Raw genomic sequence first — 20,716 nt, 5'->3', positions numbered from 1 at the left:
GATTGATCTATTTGGGTTTTCCACTTCTTCAATATTCATTCTAGGAAGGTGGTATACTTTAAAAAAAATTATTGCTTCTAAGTTATCTAATTTATGTCACGTAGCCTTTCATAGTATTCGTATATAAAGCTTTGTATTTCTGTGGTATTTCATGTAATTTCTCCTCTTTCACTTCTGATTTTATTTAGTTGAGTCTATCTTTTCTCCTTAGTGAGTGTAGCCATATGTTTGTCAGTTTTGTTTGTCTTTTTAAAGAACAAGCTCTTTGTTTCATTATTTTTTCTATTGTCTTTTTGTTCTCTATTTCAATTGTTTCCTCTCTGATTTTTTTCTTCCTTCTACTGACCTTGGGATTTGTTTGTTCTTCTTTTGTCTAGTTCTTTAAAGTATAAGGATAGCTTGTTTATTTGGGAGTTTTCTTATTTTTTGAGGTTGTTTTGTAATGCCATAAAATCCCCACTTAGTACTTCTTTTTCTGCATCCCCTAAAATTTTGTTATGTATGTCATTTTAATTTTCACTTGTTGCTATGTATCTTTGATCTCTTCCTTTATTTCTTGTTGACCCAATAGTTCTTCAGTAGCATGCTGTTTAATCTCCTCATATTTGTGGTTTTTCAAACTTCTCGTTGTTAATTTCTAGTTTCATACTGTTGTGATCAGAAAATATGTTTCTTATACTTTCAATCTTATTTAATTTATTGTGACTAGTTTTGTGCCCTAACATATGGTTTGTTCTTGAGAATGTTCCATGTGCACTTGAAAAGAATGTGCATTCTGTCATTCTGAGATGAAAAGTTCTATAAATCTCAATGAAGTTCCTTTGTTCTAATGGGTCATTTAAAAGAAAATTTGTCTACAAACTTTCTGTTTGGATAACCAGAATATGTAAGTGGCATATTTAGGGCCCCACTATAATTGAATTTTGTTACTTTCTCCTTTTAGGTCTGTTAGTAATTGCTTTCTATATTTTGGTGCTCTCAGTTTGGCTGCATATACATTGATAAGTGTTATGTCTTATTGATGAATTGTCCCTTTATTATTATAAAATGTCCATCTTTGTCTCTTGTTACTTTCTTATTTTGAAATCTATTTTTTTTTCCTGATGTAAGTAGTCCTACACCTGCTTTTCTCTGGATGCCATTTGCTTAGACTATTGTCTTCAACCCCATGACTTTTAGTCTATATTTGTCTTGGGAGCTGAGATGAGTCTTCTGCAGGCAACAAATAGTTGGGCCTTATTTTTTAATCAATCCTGCTAACTCTGTGGCTTTTGATTGGTGAGTTCAGTCTATTGACATTTAAGGTGAAAATGGGTATATAAGGACTTTTGTCTTTTGTTTTCTGGTTGCTCTGTACCTCCATTGTTTCTTTCCTTTGTAATTCTGTTTGCAATTTTAGTTGGTGGTTTTCTATGATTTTTTCTTTATTTCTTTTTTTTTATGTTTTTGAGTCTCAGCTCTGGATTTTTGTTTGGTGTTTATCATTAAGTTTGTGCAAAATATCTCATACACACAATAGTCCTTTTTCTTTTCATTACTTCTTATCGCCATTCACCTATACACATTCAGTCTTTTTCTGCTTTCCTTTTATAATTTTGTTGTCTTTTTTTTATGTTGTGCATATTTTTTACCAAATTGCAGTAGTTATAGTCATTTTTAATGCTCTTCCCCCCAACCTTTATTTTGTAAGTAAATGTTTAATATCCTATTCTGAAGTAAATTTGCAGATTCCTGCTTCTGTCTGTCTGTTAGTCATTTTACTCAAAATTTTGTATACTTTTGTCTTTTTGTTCCAGGTAGAAAAGCTTCTTTCAATATTTCTTGTAATGCAGGTCTTGTGGTGGTAAATTCTCATAGTTTTTTTCTTTTCTAGGAAAGCCTTTATTTCTCCTTCATATATAAAGGATAACATTGCTGGTTATATTGTTCTTGGCTGATGGTTCTTCTCTCTCAATATTTTGAATATTTTCTTCCCTCTCTCGTAATGTTTTTAATAAAATATCTGATGATAATCTAATGAGGTTTCCTTCATAGGTTATAGTCTTTTCTCCCCCCTCTGGCTGCCTTGAAAATTCTTTCTTTTTCATTAACTTTTGACTGTTTGAATAAAATATGTCTTAGAGAAGGTTTATTTTGTGTGTGTTGATATAATTAGGTGTGCTGTTAGCTTCCTTTATTCTAAAGTCCATGTTTGGGAAATTCTCATCTATTTTTTGTTTCCATAGGTTCTCTGTTCCCTTCTCCTTCTCTTCTCCTTCTGTTATGCCTATTATTCTTATATTGCAATTTCTACTGGACTCAGTTCTCATAGGTTTTTTTCACTTTTTTCACTTTTTGAAACTTAGTTCTCTTTTTCCTCCTGGGTCATTTTTAGGTTTTTGTCTTCAAGCTTGCTATTTCTCTTTTCCATCTGGTGTGCCCTATTTCCAGTGCTTTCTAATATAGTCTTCATCTAATTTATTGAGTACTTCAGCTTCAGAATTTATGTTTGCTTCTTTTTTACAGTTTCAATCTCTTTGGTAAAGTACTCTTTTTGTTCATTAATTTTATTTCTGAGCTCATTGAACTGCCTTTCTGAGGAAAGGAAAATGCTATGTAGCCACTGAGATAGTGGGTATCTCTTCTGTGACTGGATCTCCTCATTTTGGGAGCACCAAAATTGTGGTGGGAAAATGTGGTGGGTGTTGGAGAACCAGTTTTGTGAGCTCCCAGTGCTGCCTACTTTTTATTAATGGTCACTGCTGTGTTTTTGGAGGCTTCTCCACTGCCTTAACCAGAATCTGCTCAGATGGGTGGGGTAAGAGGGACAAGTTCATGATTTCAAGGTGCCACACTCTGCTGCAAGCAATGGCTGTCAGCACTGCTGTATCATTTAAGACATCTTAATTTTATCTACCTGGCTTTGTCAAGGTGAGTGGAGTAAGGGAGTCAAGTTTGTGATCTTGCAGTCCTGCCTCTTGCCAGCAATGGGTGTTGGAACTGCTGTACTGTTTAAAGCTTCCCAGCCACCTCTACTTGTGTCTGCCATATGGGGAGGGAGGAAGAAAGATTCCTTTTCCTGGGGATCAATGCTTCTTCCCCTATTACACTCAAGGCCTTAATGTGAGGGCTGAAGCTCCACTTGTTCATGACTACCATGCTCACTGGAACTGTGGTGGGTGCTGAACTGCATCTGTGGCTTCAGTCTCTGTCCTTACCCCCATTCCACCTCCTCTACTCATTTCAGTATGTCCACCTTCAGATGTTCTGACGCATGGATCTTTCAGGCATGTTTGTATGTTGTGCAGGGGATCTTTTGTTGAGTTATAATTCTCTGAGTTATTGTAAGTTTAAGGAGAGAAACAAAGGAGTCGAGTCTCCTCACTCTGCCATGATGCTGATGTCACTCTTTCAAAAGTTTATTTCTCAGTCCTCTACCACACTTGTAATTTAATTTCTGCCCCCAATTTTCCAGGGCTATGATGCACAACACTCACATTTCCGTTCTGGGTCACAAGATTCCAACAGTTATATAAGCAGCAGAGTCAACTGCCAATTAGCAAATAAATCATTTTGAATCAGTCTAAAAGTCAGTCTTTCTTCATCCAGCTTGCTATAGATATAAATGGATGAAATAACAGGAGGTGCATTTGCAATATTAGATTCATTGTGCAAATTGTCCATACTCTACTTGAAAGGTTGGGGGAAAATAGCAGAATAAATGGTTATGCTTCTTAAAGTAAACCTGGATGAAAATCATGAATTTTTCTAGCATTATAAAATATTTAAGGAGTATTCTTGATTAATAATTTTTTTTTACTTTCAGTATATTAACAAAAATACATTAATTAATTGACAACCCTCGGTATTCATCTAAAGTCCAAACTTTGGACCAGTCAATGTCTACCTTGCTTACACCACCCCAGATCACTTAATCAGGGGTGATCTCTGGCATTTGACTCCAACATCAGGATTTTAATAATTCTCTCAGGTGACTGTAAAAAGCAGCCAGGGTTGATAACCACTGTCTTAGTTATTTCCCATCCAAGAGCCATTTGATTTGACTGTAAACAATTAAAGGGACTGCGTTTTATTCTCATATATGAAAAATCTTGTCATATCTTTTATAAACATGATATAATGAAGTACCTCATCTCCCTTTGATGTAAAAAACTGAGATGTTCAGAGTTGAAATTTGCTTTGCTAGCAATGTATAGTGAAGAGAAAATCATCACGAATGTAAATCAATTATACTGGTAATCTGTTTAATTACAGCATTGTTGAGTGTGGTGTGAAATATATGACTACAGCAGTGATAGTAATTGCTTTGGTTAGCTACTAAGGAAAGCAAAGAGGATATTTCTATTTTGAAACAGCCAAACCATAATGACAAAGAAAGTGTGTGTGTGTGTGTGTGTGCATGTGTGTGTGTGTGCATGGGCGTGCACATTTGGATGTGCATATGTGCATGTGTATGAGTGTGTATATGTGCATATGTGTATGTGTTTTATGTATTTGTGGATGTGTGCATGTAAATGTGCATGTGTGTATGTATATGTGCATATGCATATGTTAATGTGTACATATGTGTATATGTGTGTTTCCTGAGCATTTAGTCATGTCCAGTGAGGAGCAGATTCCTGCATTGAACTAGTGTCTTAGTCAGGCTGGGCTACCACAACAAATACCACAGATTTGTTGGATTAAACAACAGACATTTATTTCTCACAGTTCTGGGGGCTGGGGAGTACAAAACGAGGGTACCAGCATGATCAGGTTCTGATGTGGGCCCTGTTCTTGGCTTGAAGATGGCAGCCTTCTCACTGTATCCTCACATGGTACAGAGAGAGCTCTGGTGTCTCTTCTCTTATAAGGGCACCAGCTCTATCAGATCAATGTTCCACCCTTATAATCTCATTCAACCTTAATCACCTCCTAGAGGTCCTATCTACAATGAAGTCATATAATGGATTAGGGCTTCAATATCAACTTGGGGAGGAGGGGCACAATTCAATCCATAGCAACCTGAGTCTATTCTTACTTAGGATGAAACTAGTGCTATTTTCATTGCTGTAGCAAGGACAAAATGCCAAGAACTAAAGCAGGTCATTGGGAAATAAAACACATGATACTTATTTCAGACAATGCCATGCCTGAATTTGTACCTCTGTGCAGTATTTTAAGAAATTGAGAGCTGAAGTTTTATTCACTTCTACATGTACTTCTTTGTATTAACCCTGTTCCCTTAGGAATCGCAAAATCTGCTTATCCAAACCACTCACATGTGAAGAATATGAAGTAAGAGACAAGGGAGTGTGGAGTTGGAGATCAAATAGCCTTCCAATTACCAGCTTCCCCAGGCACTTGTCCTTGAAACTTTTCAGCTCTCATGCTTGGTTTCAGATTTACCTCAGCTTTTTTTCTTTTTTTCTAGCAGATAAAATCTCATGTTTCCATAAAATAATGAATTATTAACATAAAAGTGCAGAGGAATTACTCAACATAAGCACCTGCTGCTATTGATTTGGAAGATGACAGTTAATGAACACTCCTGCTCTTTGTCCTTTAAGTGTCTCTAAGGATCTCATTCTTGCAACATCTTTTTTATATAATCACTGTGATACCAAACACAAGACATGGTGTGTTGTGTGGTGGCACTAGGATTGTGGTACTAAGACATATGCTGATAAGTTTTCCTGGTATAATTGATGATAATAATGACAGGGTGGAAACCAAATATGTGCCAAATTCTGTGCACATATGTGTTTTAATAGGGTATCTCCATTCTTATAAGAATCCTATGATAGAGGTAATGTCACCCCTGTTAAATAAGAAACTAAGTGTGATAGCTGATAGAAACTAATAAAAAATGATAGTGCATTTATTTTCATCCTTTCCTTCTTTTTTTAAGAAGAAAAACAACTGATTAAATGGGAATGGTAGAGGTAAAAAATATTCTGAGTGGAAAAAAGGGACTGCTACAGCCACGATGAATCCCATAACCATAGCAGATACAGACATCAGCACGGGTTCTCCTGACTAACATCTGAAGTTAACCAGCTTTTAGCACCCATTCTTTCATATCTAATAAACATGCTTGTGCATATATCTTCAACTGTTTTGCCCAAACTTCAGAGAGGCTCTGAATCCACTTAGGTAGAATCACAATGTATTGGTATTAACATCTATGTTGCTAGGAAATAATAAATAGTAGTCTTCTTTAAATAGCTTAAACACTATAGAAAGATACACTTTAAACACACTTTACCAGTGAAGATTATAAGATTTGGAAACATGAAGAGTAGATTTCATAGAATTTTAGGTCAGAAAGCACCTTGAGATGGCCCCAATGTTTAACGTTGAATTTAAATAAAATTACATCTAATTTTTCCCTGTTATTTTACAATTGAAAAACCTGGAGGATGGAGAGATTAAATGTCTTGTCTAATGCCACGTAACTTGCTAACTGTAGAGTCAGGGCAAAAACCCAGATGTGTTTGCTCCAAACTCAGTGCACGTGCATGAATGACACTGCCTAGTTACTGGAGATTAAATATTAGTTTCACAAAAACTCATAGACACAGACAATAATTTAGTGGTTACCAGAGGGTAAGGGGGTGGGGGGTGGGTGATGAGGGTAAAGGGGATCAAATATATGGTGATGGAAGGAGAACTGACTCTGGGTGGTGAACACGCAATGGGATTTATAGACGATATAATACAGAATTGTACACCTGAAATCTATGTAAATTTGCTGGCAGTTGTCACCCCAATAAAATTAATTAAAAAAAAATATTAGTTTCAGAGTAATATTTTTTTCCTTTGTGTCAGGCAATATGCTAATCAAGATTTAATGAATTAGCAGCTCTCTTTGATAAAGACTTATTGCAAATGTTACAACTTGGGCATCTAAATTCCTATCAGTCTATTTAAAATCTTTGAGACTTGAGTGAGAGTGCTCCTTCAGTTGTGTCAAAGGGATAGTCATCGGTGAAACGTTTTTCTTTAGGAGACCAGACTTCCACTAACTGCCTTCCATTGGTGGGATGGAGGGTGATGAGGAGAAAGCTGCTATGTTTCCCAAAGAATTATATTTTGGAGTATTACTCGAAGAAAAACAGAACTGTAATTTAGTGACTTTGAAGATATTATCATCTCTTTATTAGGATAAATTCTTAGATTCTAAAGTTTTTCTCTAAACAACGTATGTTCATTCTTTAACCACTTACCTGTTCACAATGAAAGATGTTCTTTGTTATTTTAGCATATGTATTAAGAGCCTGAACTGAAGATATATCAGCTTTGGTTTCAAATTATCTTACTACATGGGTGCTGTTGAGCAGGAAACTTAAAATAAGTCTTGTGTGAAATGAGGATAATATTGTGGAGCACAAACCCAGTAGTTAGCATGAAATAAATACCAAGTATTGTTATTAATCATAAAACAATGATAGTATAGGTTACTAACCTTCATGTAGAATCCACAAATCTTCAGTTTATTCTTTACTACATTGAGTTTGACAAATGTTTTGAGCAAACTGGACTGTTTACTATTTTGTGCTCTCCTCTTATAATAAATGGATAATAATTTTTATTGTTTGAAAAATATTTTTTATTATTCATGACATTTATTTTTATGTTACAATTGTCATAAACAATTTCAGTAATTTTTAGCATATTAGGATCATTCAGTAGTATTTCTTAAATAGATAGAAGCTCTGATGTTTTTAGAAGACATAGGCTGTGTTTAAGCCTGAGGATTCTGCCTGAAAATAAATTTGAAAATTTCCTTTTTTTTTAAAATTAAATTTATTGGGGTGACAATTGTTAGTAAATTTACATAGATTTAAAATAAAATAAAATAAAATAAAAGAGTATCTAACACTTGAACTGAGAAAAAAAAAATTCCACCAAAACAATTATTAAAGCCACAGACTTCTGACTTCTGATGTAAATCTAGATATAGATATAATTTGTAAAATTTATTTAACTATTGCATTTTTGTGTAGGTTTTATTGATGTTGCAATTTGGAGGAGTTGAGAAAGGAACTTATACAAGTCTGCCAGAACATATTTTCCATGGGAAAGATGCTAAATTTGACTTGTTTGTTAAGGCAGAGTAATTTTAGTGGGAGAATCCTGTCCATTTTAGACTTGTGGTATACCGTACCACAAGCTCACTAGACCATAGTGAGCTGTAGTCTAGTAATAGTTAATAAATGAGCTCATTTGAAATTGAAACCTTAGAATCACCATCTTGGCATGATGTTGAGATGTGTCCATCTTGGTGAGCTCCTCCTCACTCTCTATATTTTCTTCTCTGGGTTTCTCTTGAACTATGCTCCAATAAAATTGCCCTCCCCCAATTCACTTTCTTTGCTCTCATTTATTTAATTTTTTGATTTAGTACTCAATCTTAAAACATTTATTTGAGGAGGTTTTGTAGCCAAAGCTAGCTAGCTAGCTAGCTAGCTAAACAAACAAACAAACAAACAAGCAAATAACACTCTCATTGACTTTTCTCATGTAAAAGTTAATTTTTCTATTTTTTTCCCCTTTAAGTACATTACTCAAGATTCCCATGTGAGTCTGACTAGAAGAGATTCAAGAGAATTCCATAATGGAATCATTTAACATTTTTTTTTTAAAGTTATATCCTTTAATCCAACAATTCTGTCAGATGTCAGTCTCCTAAAGAAATAACCAGGGATGTGAACAAAGATTTACAAAAATCATTAATAGCATTTATAGTAAGAAAAAATTAGAAATAACAAGGTCCAACCACAGAATGTTATGAATTTTACTGGAAATGTTATAAATTCATTAAATGTGTTTAAGGCTTTTTAATGACATGAAAAAATAACACAATATTAGGTTGGTGCAAAAGTAATTGCAGTTTAAAAAGTTGGAAAAAAAAAAATTGCAAAAACCGCAATTACTTTTGCACCAACCTAATATTAAGCAAAACATCAATAAACTGTACTGAATGCTTCTCTCTGTAACATCATAACATTATGTTAAAGAATATAAAATTCAAACAACTTCCTCCCCTACTCCCAGAATGCCCTTCTGTGCTTCAAGCCATCCTCCATCATGGGCTCAGAAGCCTTTCTCTAATATGCTCCCTATCCCTGCCCTTCTTTTGTTGGCAGTCCTGCCCATTATAAACACTACTTTGCAGATCAGTCCCAGAGATAGAATACATCTGTATAACATCTTGATCTTCTTAAAGAACAACTTTTTCCCCAATACCCAGCATCCTTCTCTGCTCCTTCAACCAGCTTTCGGGACATTCAGCTCAGTTTCTCTAACCCCTACTTCCATCCAAAAAAGCTTCCCTTCCTTCCTGCTTATGATGGGCACTCAATGAATGAATGAGTAAATGATCTAACAGGATAAATCCAATTTTGATAAAGGAAATCAAATTACTGAGTTTAACTCCAGGTGATATTACAGGATGCTTTTATTTATTTTTTCCTTATTCTACTCCCACCATATTTTCTACAACAAATGCATACCATGCATACTTTTATAGTAAGGGAAGAATAAACTAACAGAACTGTACTTTCTCCTTCATTTTAACTGGACCCTAGGTCTAGAGATATTCATCCTTAACCCTGGGGTAATAAAAGAAACTTCAGTTGTATGATTTCCACATTATTTTGGACAACATTCAGGATCTATAGTAGATCCAGCCCCAACAACAGCCACTGGCCACTAAACAGCAATGCTCTTCTGGAATTAAAGAATAACGCATTAACAAAATTAAACCATGTCTCAAAATCAGACAGCCATATTGTCTGCCATCTCAAAGCAAATTGTAGATGAACTCCTAACACCAATCCACCCAGAAGGCTTACAATACTATTTCACAAAGGTGGCTCATTCTTCCTCTTTTTACAAATGGCTGGCTTGATGCATAGCATGTTTAGCTAGAAACACCTCTGCTGACTCTCCCTGCAACATTTTCATGGCTCGCCAGCAGATTTGTCTGCAGTTCTCAGGTCTACCAAGGGGGTGGTTCAATTCTTCTTTGATATAATCCATCCAAAGATCAGAATCTGTAGATCCAAACTCCCTCAAAGCCCTCTCATAATATTCTCTTAAGTTTTCCATCTTGCAGGATTCTTGCTCCTTTTCAAACTGGATTATTTTCCTGAAAAAGTCAACTGAAAATGAACGGCTTTCCTGTAAACTTTTAAACACAGCTCTGGCCTTTTTATAGCCACCATTTTGATAGGCCCAATCCAGGTACTTATCCTTCAGGGTGACTGGGTCGGCACAAATGACAGCTAAGATAGCTTTCTTATAGATGGCTTCAGTGCCTTCTTGCCTTTTGGCACCTTCACTCCACTCTGCCCAAGAAATCCACAATGGCAGAGAAACCTGGGGCTTCAGGTCCACAAAGGCTTCTTGAAAAAATCTGGCTACGTCAGGGCTCTTTGAGTCTATCAGCACCTGCAGCTGCATCTGCTACATCATTACGGAGTCTCTAAACAATTCAGTGCCGGCTACCGCCACCTGCAGAGCTTCCTTCAAGAAGTCATGGTGCAGCAACAACTCAATCCACTGCTTGTATTGGCATTCTGGTAGAAGCTTGAGCTCATGTGCCTTCCTGAATGCAATCATGGTTCTTTCCAGCCTCTTCGCTCTGAGGGATGGGCTATTTGTCTTCTTACTAAACCTTTCCAAGCAAAAGTTGATGTAACACTTCCACATGGCCTCTGTAGGGAGAGTCTTTACTGCCTCTTCATATGCAGCACAGCGCTGCTCCTCCTTCTGGCCCATCTCCACCGCTTTGGCATGTTTCGTGGCCGGCTGCTCTTCTCCTGGCTGCGCTTGGATCTCTAATTCTCTCCGTGCCACATAATCCCAAGTGAGAGGGTCATCTGTGTGCAGAGCTTGCAGGTCTTCATAAATTTCTCTTTGCAGATCTTTCGCAAAGTCGAATAGCTGTCCAATTAAAAGCAGTGACACATGAAACTCTGCACCTTTAATTATGCTTACAGATTTTTTGTAGATGATCCGTGCCAATTTGCCTGTAAGGATTTCTTCCGGATAATCAAGGTGTCCAACATCCATTTTGGCTTTTTCAAATTCTTGCCTTTCCTTCCTCAATTTCTCAGCATGCATCAGCTCAATCCTGAAGTATTCTTGATAAAGTTTCAGGCATTGTGGATAAAAGTGCAGAGCTCGAAGAAATAGTTGTCTTGCACTTTCTGAAGACAAGCGATCTTCCATTTCCCATTTGGCAGCCATAATCCACAAAGCTGGCTTGTTTGAATGAATGGCCAACATGGCAGAGAATGCCTTGCTAAGTTGAGCTTTGGTAGCCCATTTCTTACAAAAGACAACATAGGATAGCCAAAGTTGAACATCATCTTTCCACTTTGCTGAAGCACGTCGGAATACATTTTGTACTCTGTGTACAACAGAATTCTCAATCTCATCCTTCTTAAATGAATACCCAATGTGAGTTCTTCTTCTCTGGATCAGCTCCAAAAGATTAATTTCATATTGAACATAATTGATAAAGTCTTCCTTACAAAGAGCTCTTCACTGTATTCTGTATTCTAGATCCGAGGCCTTCTTAATGATAGCCTTAATTTCCGCATGACTGAACAGTCCAATGCGCTCCAGCTGTTCCAATTCAGGAAGTCGATCTTCTATGCGTTCCTGAATTATCTCCGCCATGAGGTCAAAACTGCAGAACCCAACCCAGAGAGCCTCTTAACAGCCAACACGCGCCGAAAGGACCCACCGCCATCTATTCCCAAGACCTCTAACATTTGTTTTGCTCTGCCTTTCTTTTTGTGTTTTTGGAAAGAGACATTTGAGAACAAATGATAATTAGCAGAACTAATTGGCACTGAATATTGTTTTATGCACATCAGTTAACTTCTTTTAGTTCTATAACTTATCACATGTGTTGACAGAAAGAATTGAACAATAAAAATTCTTTAGACCCTGCTTTTAGGATCTCTCATTCCTTGCAAGTTTTGTTAAAAGATAAACTGAGGCATTAAAAAAATAGTTCCTTTTTCTGTCACTCTTATTTGTGTAATATCTCAAACAGCGTTAATACATTTAAAAAATTAGAATACTTCTACTTATGAAATGAAGTTCTGAATCATATTTTTAAACTTCATAATGACCTGAAATGTTTCTAATTAGCAATCTTTAAAATAGTTTTTTGAATTTATAGCAGAGTCTAAACATCTGGCAATGTGATTTCAAATATCCTCTGTCTTTTTACATCTGAGATTCAGTTTGACAATTATATATATAAACTAGAATTCTAAGATTCATAAATAAAGAGAATTATTTTTGTTAGCTTTCTTGAGGTGTAATTAAAGTATGTAACTCACTGAATTTTGACAAATGTAAAAAGTCATGTAGCCACCACCACTATGATGGTGTAGAATATGTTCATCATTTCCTGGTACCTGTTTTACAGTCAATGCCCTTATCCTACCACCTGGTCTCTGGCAATCACTGATTATTACCTTTCCTTTCTCCACTCTTTTGCATTTTCTAAAATTTTATGCTAATGGAATTATACAGTCTGTAATCTTTTGTGTCTAGATAGTTTTCTACGTAAGTTATGTTTTTGATATTCAAGGATGTAGGTGAAAGAATCATTAGTTTGTACCATTTTATCAATGATTAGACAATCCCATTTATCACTATGCCACAATGTTTATCTGTTCATAAGTCAATGGACATTTGGATTACTCCAGTTTTTGGATATTGGGAATAAAACTGCTATGCACATTCATACAGAAGTCTGTGTGAATATATATTTACATTTTTTGTGTGTGAATATCTAGATGTGGAATATCTAGGCTAGGTCTTTTAGTAAGTGTAGGCTTAAATTTATAAGAAATTGTCAACTGATCTTTTTTTTTTTTTTTAGTGGTTAGACATTTATGTAATTTAAGAAATTATCCTGCTGACTAGTCTAGTACCCATCTGGCACTAGGTAACACCTAGTAATTACCATATTATTGACTATATTCCCTATACTTCACTTTATGTCCCCATGACTATTTTGTAACTACCAATTCGTACTTCTTATTCCCTTCACTTTTTTCACCCATCCCCCAGAACCCCTCCCATCTGGCAACCATCAAAATATTTTCTGTATCTATGAGTTTCTCTTTTATTTGTTTATTTTGTTCTTTAGATTCTGTATATAAGCGGAGTCACACTGCATCTGTCTTTCTCTGTCTGACTTAGTCCACTCAGCACAATACCCTCCAGGTCCACCAGTACAGTGTGGTAGGACTGGTGGACCTGGAGGGTATTGTGCTGAGTGGACTATGTCAGACAGAGGCAAACCCATTCCCTTCCTTGGCTGACCAATATTCTGTTGTATATATGTACCACCTCCTCTTTACTCATTCATCCATCAACAAATACCTAGGCTGCCTCCCCGTCTTGGCCATTGTAAACAACGCTGCAATGAACATATAGATGCACACATTCCCTCAAAGTAGCATTTTGGGTTTCTTCAAATAAATACCCAGAATTGGAATTACTGGGTTGTTCTTTGTCTCTTGTTATAGGCTTTGTTTAAAAGTTTATTTTGTCTGGTATAAGTATGGCTATTCCAGCTTTTTTTTTTTTTTTTTTTTTTTCGTTTTCATGAAATATCTTTTTTCCATCCCTTTACTTTCAGTCTGTGTGTGTCTTTCAATTTGAAGTGAGTCTCTTGTAGGCAGCATATGTAAGGGTTTTGTTTTCTTATCCATCTAGTCCTTTTTTTTTTATTGGAGACTTAATCTATTTACACTGAAAGTAATTGTTGATAGATCTGTAGCTAGTGCATTTTATTGTTCATATTTTTCTTTCTTTCTTTCTTTATGTAATCTTAAAGAAGTCCCTGTAACATTCCACGTAATACTAGTTTGATAGTGATGAGTTCCTTCATCTTCTTCTTTTCTGGGAAGCTCTTTATCTGTCTTTTGATTTTAAATGATAGCATTGCTGGGTAGAAAAATCTTGGTTGTAGGTTCTTGCTTTTCATCATTTTGAATATTCATGCCAATCCCTTCTGGCCTCCAAAATTTCTGTTGAGAAATCAGCTAATAATCTTATGGGAGCTCCCTTTTAAGTTATTGTTTCTCTTTCTGCTTTTAGGATTCTCTCTTTGTCATTGACCTATGCCATTTTAATTATAATGTGTGTTGGTGTGGGCCTGTTTTGGTTCTCTTGTTTGGGACTCTGCACTTCTTGGGCTTATATGTCTATTTTCTTCACCAGGTTAGGAAAGTTTTCAGTCATTAACTCTTCAAATAGGTTATCAATCCTTTTCTTTCTCTCTTCTCCTTCTGGTACCCCTACGATGCAAGTGTGACATTTGATGTCATCCCAGAGGTCTCTTAAACTATCCTTATTGTTTAAAATTAATTTTTCTTTTTGCTGTTCTGATTGGGTGTTTTATGTACCTTGTCTTCCAAATTGCTGATTTGATCCTGTTTCATCTAGTCAGCTAGTGATTCCTTCTAGTGACATCTTAGTTTCAGTTACTGTATTCTTCACTTCTGACTTTTTTCTTCTTAAGAAATTCTTTATTTTATTTTGTTGGAGAATATTGGGGAACAGTGTGTTTCTCCAGGGCCTGTCAGCTCCAAGTCATTATCCTTCAATCTAGTTGTGGAGTGCACAGCTCAGCTCCAAGTCCAGTTGCTTTTTTCAATCATTACTTGCAGGGTCGCTGCCCACCATCCCATGTGGGAATTGACTGGCAACCTTGTTGTTGAGAACTTGTGCTCAAACCAACTGAGCCATCAGCTGCCCCCTGACTTTAAAAAAAAAAAAAAGGTTTCTATGTCCTTTTTTCTGCTTGCTATCTCCTTGTTGAAATTATTATGAAGTTCCTTGAGCATCCTTATAACCAGTATTTTGAAGTCTGTATCTGGTAGGTTGCTTGCATCCATTTTGTTTAGTTCTTTTTCTGGAATTTTCTTCTGTTCTTTCATTTGGGATGAAAAGAACATTTCTTTGTTTCCTCATTTTAGCTGCCTGTCTGTGTTTGTTTCTATGTATTAGGTGATCTGCTACATCTCCCAGTCTTGATTGGGTAGACTTATGTAGTAGGTGCTCTGTGGGTCCCACTTGTACAGTCTCTCTGGTCACCTGTGGGGGTGTTCCAGGAGAGTCTCTTGTGTGGGTTGTGCATGCCCTCCTGTTATAGTTGAGCTTTGATTACTATTGGTAAGTCAGTGAGTAGGATTGACCCTCAGGCTGACTGTGAGGTTTGGCCATCACCACAGTGTGCAGCTTGCTGTGCCAAGGATTACTTCACTGAGTGGGATTATCCCCAGAGGGCTCTGGTGCCTGTTGAGATTACATTTTGGGTATACCTCTAAGGCTAATTTGCTGGTGCTCTGCTATGGTCTGAAGTCAACATCCATGTATGTTGGTCCTGGGGCCTCTTGGGAGTGGCTCTGGTGCAGGCCCAGGTCACCCACTGCCTGTGACTGACCAAGGACTACCTGGTAGGAGCTATAATATGATCTGTGATTATTCAATGCATGTGCTAAACCTGTAGACATGTATGAGGGGCCATGTTGTGAAGCAAGGAGGGTTTCCATCAGTTCCAGGCCTGCAGTATTTCTGCTAAAAGCCAAGCCTGCTGTTGCCTGTTGGCTCCCTTAAGGTTCAGGCACTGATAAAGCTTTGTGGGGTATGCAAGTTGGGTGAGACATAGTCTCTGGAGTCACTGAAGTGGGAAGAGCTGTGTTCACAAGGTTAATGTAGGTTCTGGTTTGGTGTCAGTGCTGAGCCTGGAGGTACTCAGCAAGTCTCAGAGCACATCAAGCCAAGTTGCCACTAGCCTGGAGCCTGGGGACCCTGATAGTTTTCCAAGAAAAAGTGCAGTGCAGGCAGGAATGGCTGCTCACAGAGAAAGTATGTACAGTGTTGGGGGAGTTAGGTAGGGTGGGAGTCAGCAAGGTGGAGCAGCAGAGCTCACCAGACCAATTCAAATTCAGATTTGGCCCTGGGCGGAAGGGGTCAACATGGGAAAGATGGCGCTTGCTTGATGGCTACACAGGAGAGGGCCCCTTACAGGGAATATGGCGAATGTCCCTCCAGTCTTTGCCCCAAAGCCACAAAAGTCAATCTCTCTCCATATGTCTCCGACAACTGGAGTCACTGTTTCTCTGCCAGAGACCAAGGTGAGTGTCTGAAAGTGAATGAGGTTACACATAGGCACTTTAAGAGGACATCTGGATTTCCCACAGCCTTCCATCCCACTGGGATGGTTGGAATTCTCACTGTTTTTCACAGCCAGATGTTCTGGAGATTCCTCTTCCCAGCACCAGTATTCCAGGTTGTGTAGCCTAGTGTGGAGCTGGGGTCCCGTGCTTCCTCCCAATTCTTAACTGCCACACACAGGATTGGGGATGGCCTGTTCCATGTCACTGCCCCTCCTGTAAGTCTTGATGTGGCTTCTTTATATTCTTAACTTTAAAACTTCTATTCAGCTAGTCTTCAGATTGTTCTCCAGGTTGTTTGTTGTATAATTTCGTTGTACTTTTAATGAGTTCACAGAAGGAGTCAGGGACAGCATTTATCTACTCTGCCATCTTACATTTTCAAAGAGTTTATTTGAGCAAAATCAAATCCAATCAGTCAGTGTCAAACTGGAAGTGGTTAGGAGTGCTTCTCGAACAGGAGCTCAGGGAAAGGCTTTTATAGAGCAGATATGGAAGCAAAGCAAGGAAATTATTTGATTTGGAATAGTTTAAGCATTTGCTTCATTTGGAAAAGTGTAGTAGGCTGATTGTAATAGGTAGTTCTTAGATTTCTATTTCTCAACCTTAAGGCATTTATAGGCATAGGTTTTGGTTTGCTTATTCAGGCCTCCAAGGCATTAGAGCCACCTCAGTATATAGTTTTCTTGCTTAATTAACAGTTCCTAGAGACTGGCCTGGGAAAAGAGGAGGTTTCAAGACTGGGATGGCTATATTGGAAACCGTATCCAAGAAGGCTTTTGCCTCTGCTTGCAATAGCCTGAGTCTCTTTTGGCCTTGGCTGCTTATGGCTATTTTGATTTTACCTGTAAACAAGTCTAAATTTAGGTTATAAGATCAAGAGAGACTTGAGTTAGTAAGAGACTTGTTTGGAGTAGGTAGGACCATGGGGACTTGAAATATGCCATTTAAAGCTACATTTATGGATGTAAACAATCACACACATGCCTTATCTTTCTTTTGGCCTATGATGAGGATGTGAGTGGAGGGAGAAAGAAAGATTATCTTGGCATTGTTCAGTAATACCAATAATTATTTATACCTCTGTTTTTATGACTTTTGATGACTTCCCTTAGACAGTTATGCTCAACTTTACACTTTATTTTACATTTAAGATTTTTTCCTCATTTTAAATTAACTTCCTTAAGTCAAGCTAACTTTTAAAATATTTAATCCTAATTGAATAGCTATTTTCTTTAGAAAGACAATACTTTTTCTTTCTTTTTTATTTTTTTTTTATTAGTTTCAGGTGTACAAGACAAGGTAATACTTAGACGTTCATCATTTATATCCCTCACACTGTGAACCCTTCTCCCCCCATCCATTATCCCTCCGACCTCACACCGAGCCATCACATTATATATAAAAAATTATAGTTGGCATTCATTAATGTTTAGCTTCTGGTGTACAATGCCATGATCAGGCATCCACATTATCTCTGAGGTGGTCTCCCAAATAGGACGCATGTCCATCGGATATCCAACAAAATCTTTACAACATTATTGAATAAGTCCCCCAAATTAATTTTCAGAAAACGCTGAGGCCCTCTTGTGGTTACCAGCTGCTTCCTAATCCCTTCACCTTTCCGTTTATCCCCAACCTCCCCCACCCCCGCCCATCTAACAACTCTCGGTTTTTTCTTTGTGTCCTCAAAACTGTCTCTGATTAGTTCATTCACATATTCTTTTCTTTAGATTCCGCATATAAGTGAGATCATATGGTACTTGTCTTAGAAAGACAATTCTTTTTCACATATGAGATTAGCCCAACAAGCTGTAGATAATCCAAATGAAGTTGTGTTGGTTTGGTCTTTACAGAAGAAAAAAAGTAAATAAGAGCTGAGTTTCATTATCAGAGAGGTTAGGAGGACATGGCTTTCTCTATTGTTTCTCTATTACCTCAGAGTCTGATAGACATTTTTATTAGAATTTACCCACTAGTTGTTGGTAGGAAATTAAAAGTCCAGCCTATGAAAGAAAAGGAGGCATCTCTGTGGTGGTGGAACTTTGGTGGATGCCTATATCTATCAGAGATTTAAAAACCTAAATCTATGCTCTATTAGTGATTGTTCCCAGAGTACCTCAGTGGAACATTGTTCTTCTAAGAATGGGAAAATAAATCTTAATTTCATAGAACAACTCTGCTTTCTATGTTGTTTATTTTCTTTAATTGGCAGAATGAAGGTGCTAGTAGATAACTTTCTAGACAGTTCACTCTTCATGTTCATCTATGTTCTATGTTTTCTTCCTCCAGCATTAGGACTCACTGTGGTAGAAAAATACAGAAGCAGTTACCTTATTAAAACAAAAATACATCAGATAACAGCCCCTTAAAATATCACTACTTTAGGTAGGACATCTAAGACCTGCTGGTACACATGATGATGAAAGAACCAGTCACTTTCTCAAATAAGATAAATTAACAGATTAAACAAGGATAAAAAAGATTAGCCTGCACTGATTTAACCAATAGAGAAGTTACAGAAAGTAGGTCATACATATATAAAGTTCTTCAGTAAATTTATGTTTAAATTTCTGCCTAAAATAAAATGAAAAAAATCTGGCAGTCTGAGATGGCCCACAAGTTGGAGCTCTTACAAACAGCTGAAACAAGTCAAGAACCTGAGAACAGTTGCTTCAGTGTTTCCAGGGAGGATTAGACTCCTGCTGCAGAAAATGTGGCTTTTGCTCTTCATTAGATACCAATGTAAGCCCAGCACAGCTTCTATCCTTGTCTTGTGGCTGGGCTCCGTGTGATGTATAAAATGGTATGCTGCTATTTGAGAAGATGAGCCCAAATACAGACAGCTCATGGAGTGTGACAGTGCATAACTTTTTTTGTTAGGTAATTCCCAGTCAGGAGTGTCTCAAAGCCTGATTTTTTTTAACAGTGTGACTAGGGAGACCGCTGTAGCTGACACAGTGTGATCTTTCTTAACCTCCTGACTTACAAAAATAGTTTATCTCTTTGTAAGACAAATTTCTGAACTTTCATGGGTTAAAAGGATTTCTGCTTCAGGATAAAAATATCATTCTGGAGATGCAACCCTCCCTGGCTTTTTGCAAGTAAGAATAAACTAAGCTTTTGTAATTAGATAATTCTTAGGGAAAATACGTCTTCACTTCTTTTTTCCAAAAGAAATCTGTTCACCCTGGGCTGATTTTCTGTCTTAAGATTGGCTATTGCTTGATTTCTATTATACCCAGCAGTGACATGTATAAACATATTTGTGGTATTATGCTATCGTTTGACAGGGACTGTAAAACATTAGAAGTTTTGGTGTAATCGTTAATCAAATAAAACATATATTTTACCATTTAATGGTGTTGTTACTGCTGTAACTTGTGGCAGAGAACTCAGAGTCATCAAAGATTCCACCCTCTTCCTCCAACTAGGCTCAACCCAAATGGTCACTAGATTGTTTTTACAACTTTATTATTTTACCTGGAGAATGGCTGCATAAACTGTCAACACATTACTTTAACCTCATTTTCTGCTTTGCAGTATATTTCTGTTTGTTTTTCCCATGAATTCACTAAAGAGTCAACAGAACGCTCTTTCTGATGTTATGATCATGTTACTTAGATTATTTTCTTGCTTAACGCTCTTAAATAAATTCTAAATACTGAAAGATAAAGTTAGAATTCCTTTTTTTGATTATAAGGCCTACATATTCTTGACTCCCATCTATTTCTGTACCCCTTTAACCATCAGTTCCCCTTCTCTTCCCTGGTGCATTTGTACTATCTGTGGAAATATTGAACTATAGCAGTTGTGTAGCAAGATTTCTGAAGAAATATTAGGAAAAAAAATGTTTAGTGTTCAAGTTTTATCATTCCAAAGGAAATGCTTTTCTTATAACCTAACTTTCCTGTTTTATTGAACAAAAAAGAGTATCATCGAGATCATTGGAACTATGTAGATAATAAAATGTTAATATTAGTACTATTTTAAAAGTAATAACACTTTAACAGCTTTCTAATCTTTTATTCTGAAAGTAGGCTGAGGGTTTGAATGTGAAGTTATTTAGGCTGTATTTGGCAGACATACCATGGTTTGCTTATTACTTATAACTTCTGTGACTGAGGTATATATTTTCTTTTATTTCCATAGGTGTCTTTCGCTTTATTGCTATGCTATCTCCATACTCATTATGACACTTATCCTACCTTACTACAGAGACTATTTTAAAAACATGTCTATGCCTTTATTGGACAATGAGTTCCATGAACACAAGAACTTTAATCTCTAGCGATTATACCTGGCATGGCAAATAGAAAGAGCTCAGTAAAACTCTGTTGGATCAAATTAAATCAGTCATATGATTTTGCTAATTCCGTTCAATAGGCCTCTTGTAATGTTCCAATTATAAAATTATCTACATGCTCATATAGAAAACTTGGAAAATAAAGGAAAATTAAGTTTCACACACCAGAGATAGTTCTAGTAACATATTGGCATATTGCCTATTAGAT

The 20,716-nt window shown here is 36.8% G+C and overlaps 1 protein-coding gene across 1 annotated transcript; it reads right to left on the bottom strand.

Moving 5' to 3' along the window:
- Positions 1 to 9,876: 9,876 nt before the first annotated feature.
- Positions 9,877 to 11,688, bottom strand: LOC308506636 (U3 small nucleolar RNA-associated protein 6 homolog; the record flags this gene model as incomplete). Its single annotated transcript, XM_081070361.1, is given in 3 exon segments — positions 9,877 to 10,452; positions 10,456 to 11,535; positions 11,539 to 11,688. Coding segments are annotated over 3 exon segments (1,791 nt in total). The 5' UTR covers positions 11,674 to 11,688.
- Between the last annotated feature and the right edge of the window lie 9,028 nt (positions 11,689 to 20,716).

This window comes from Rhinolophus hipposideros (assembly GCF_964194185.1).
Source record: "Rhinolophus hipposideros genome assembly, chromosome: 13".
In the NCBI taxonomy this organism is placed as follows: Eukaryota; Metazoa; Chordata; class Mammalia; order Chiroptera; family Rhinolophidae; genus Rhinolophus; species Rhinolophus hipposideros.
Note: the sequence above shows the minus strand (reverse complement) of the source record. Positions and strands in the feature narration are given on the sequence as shown.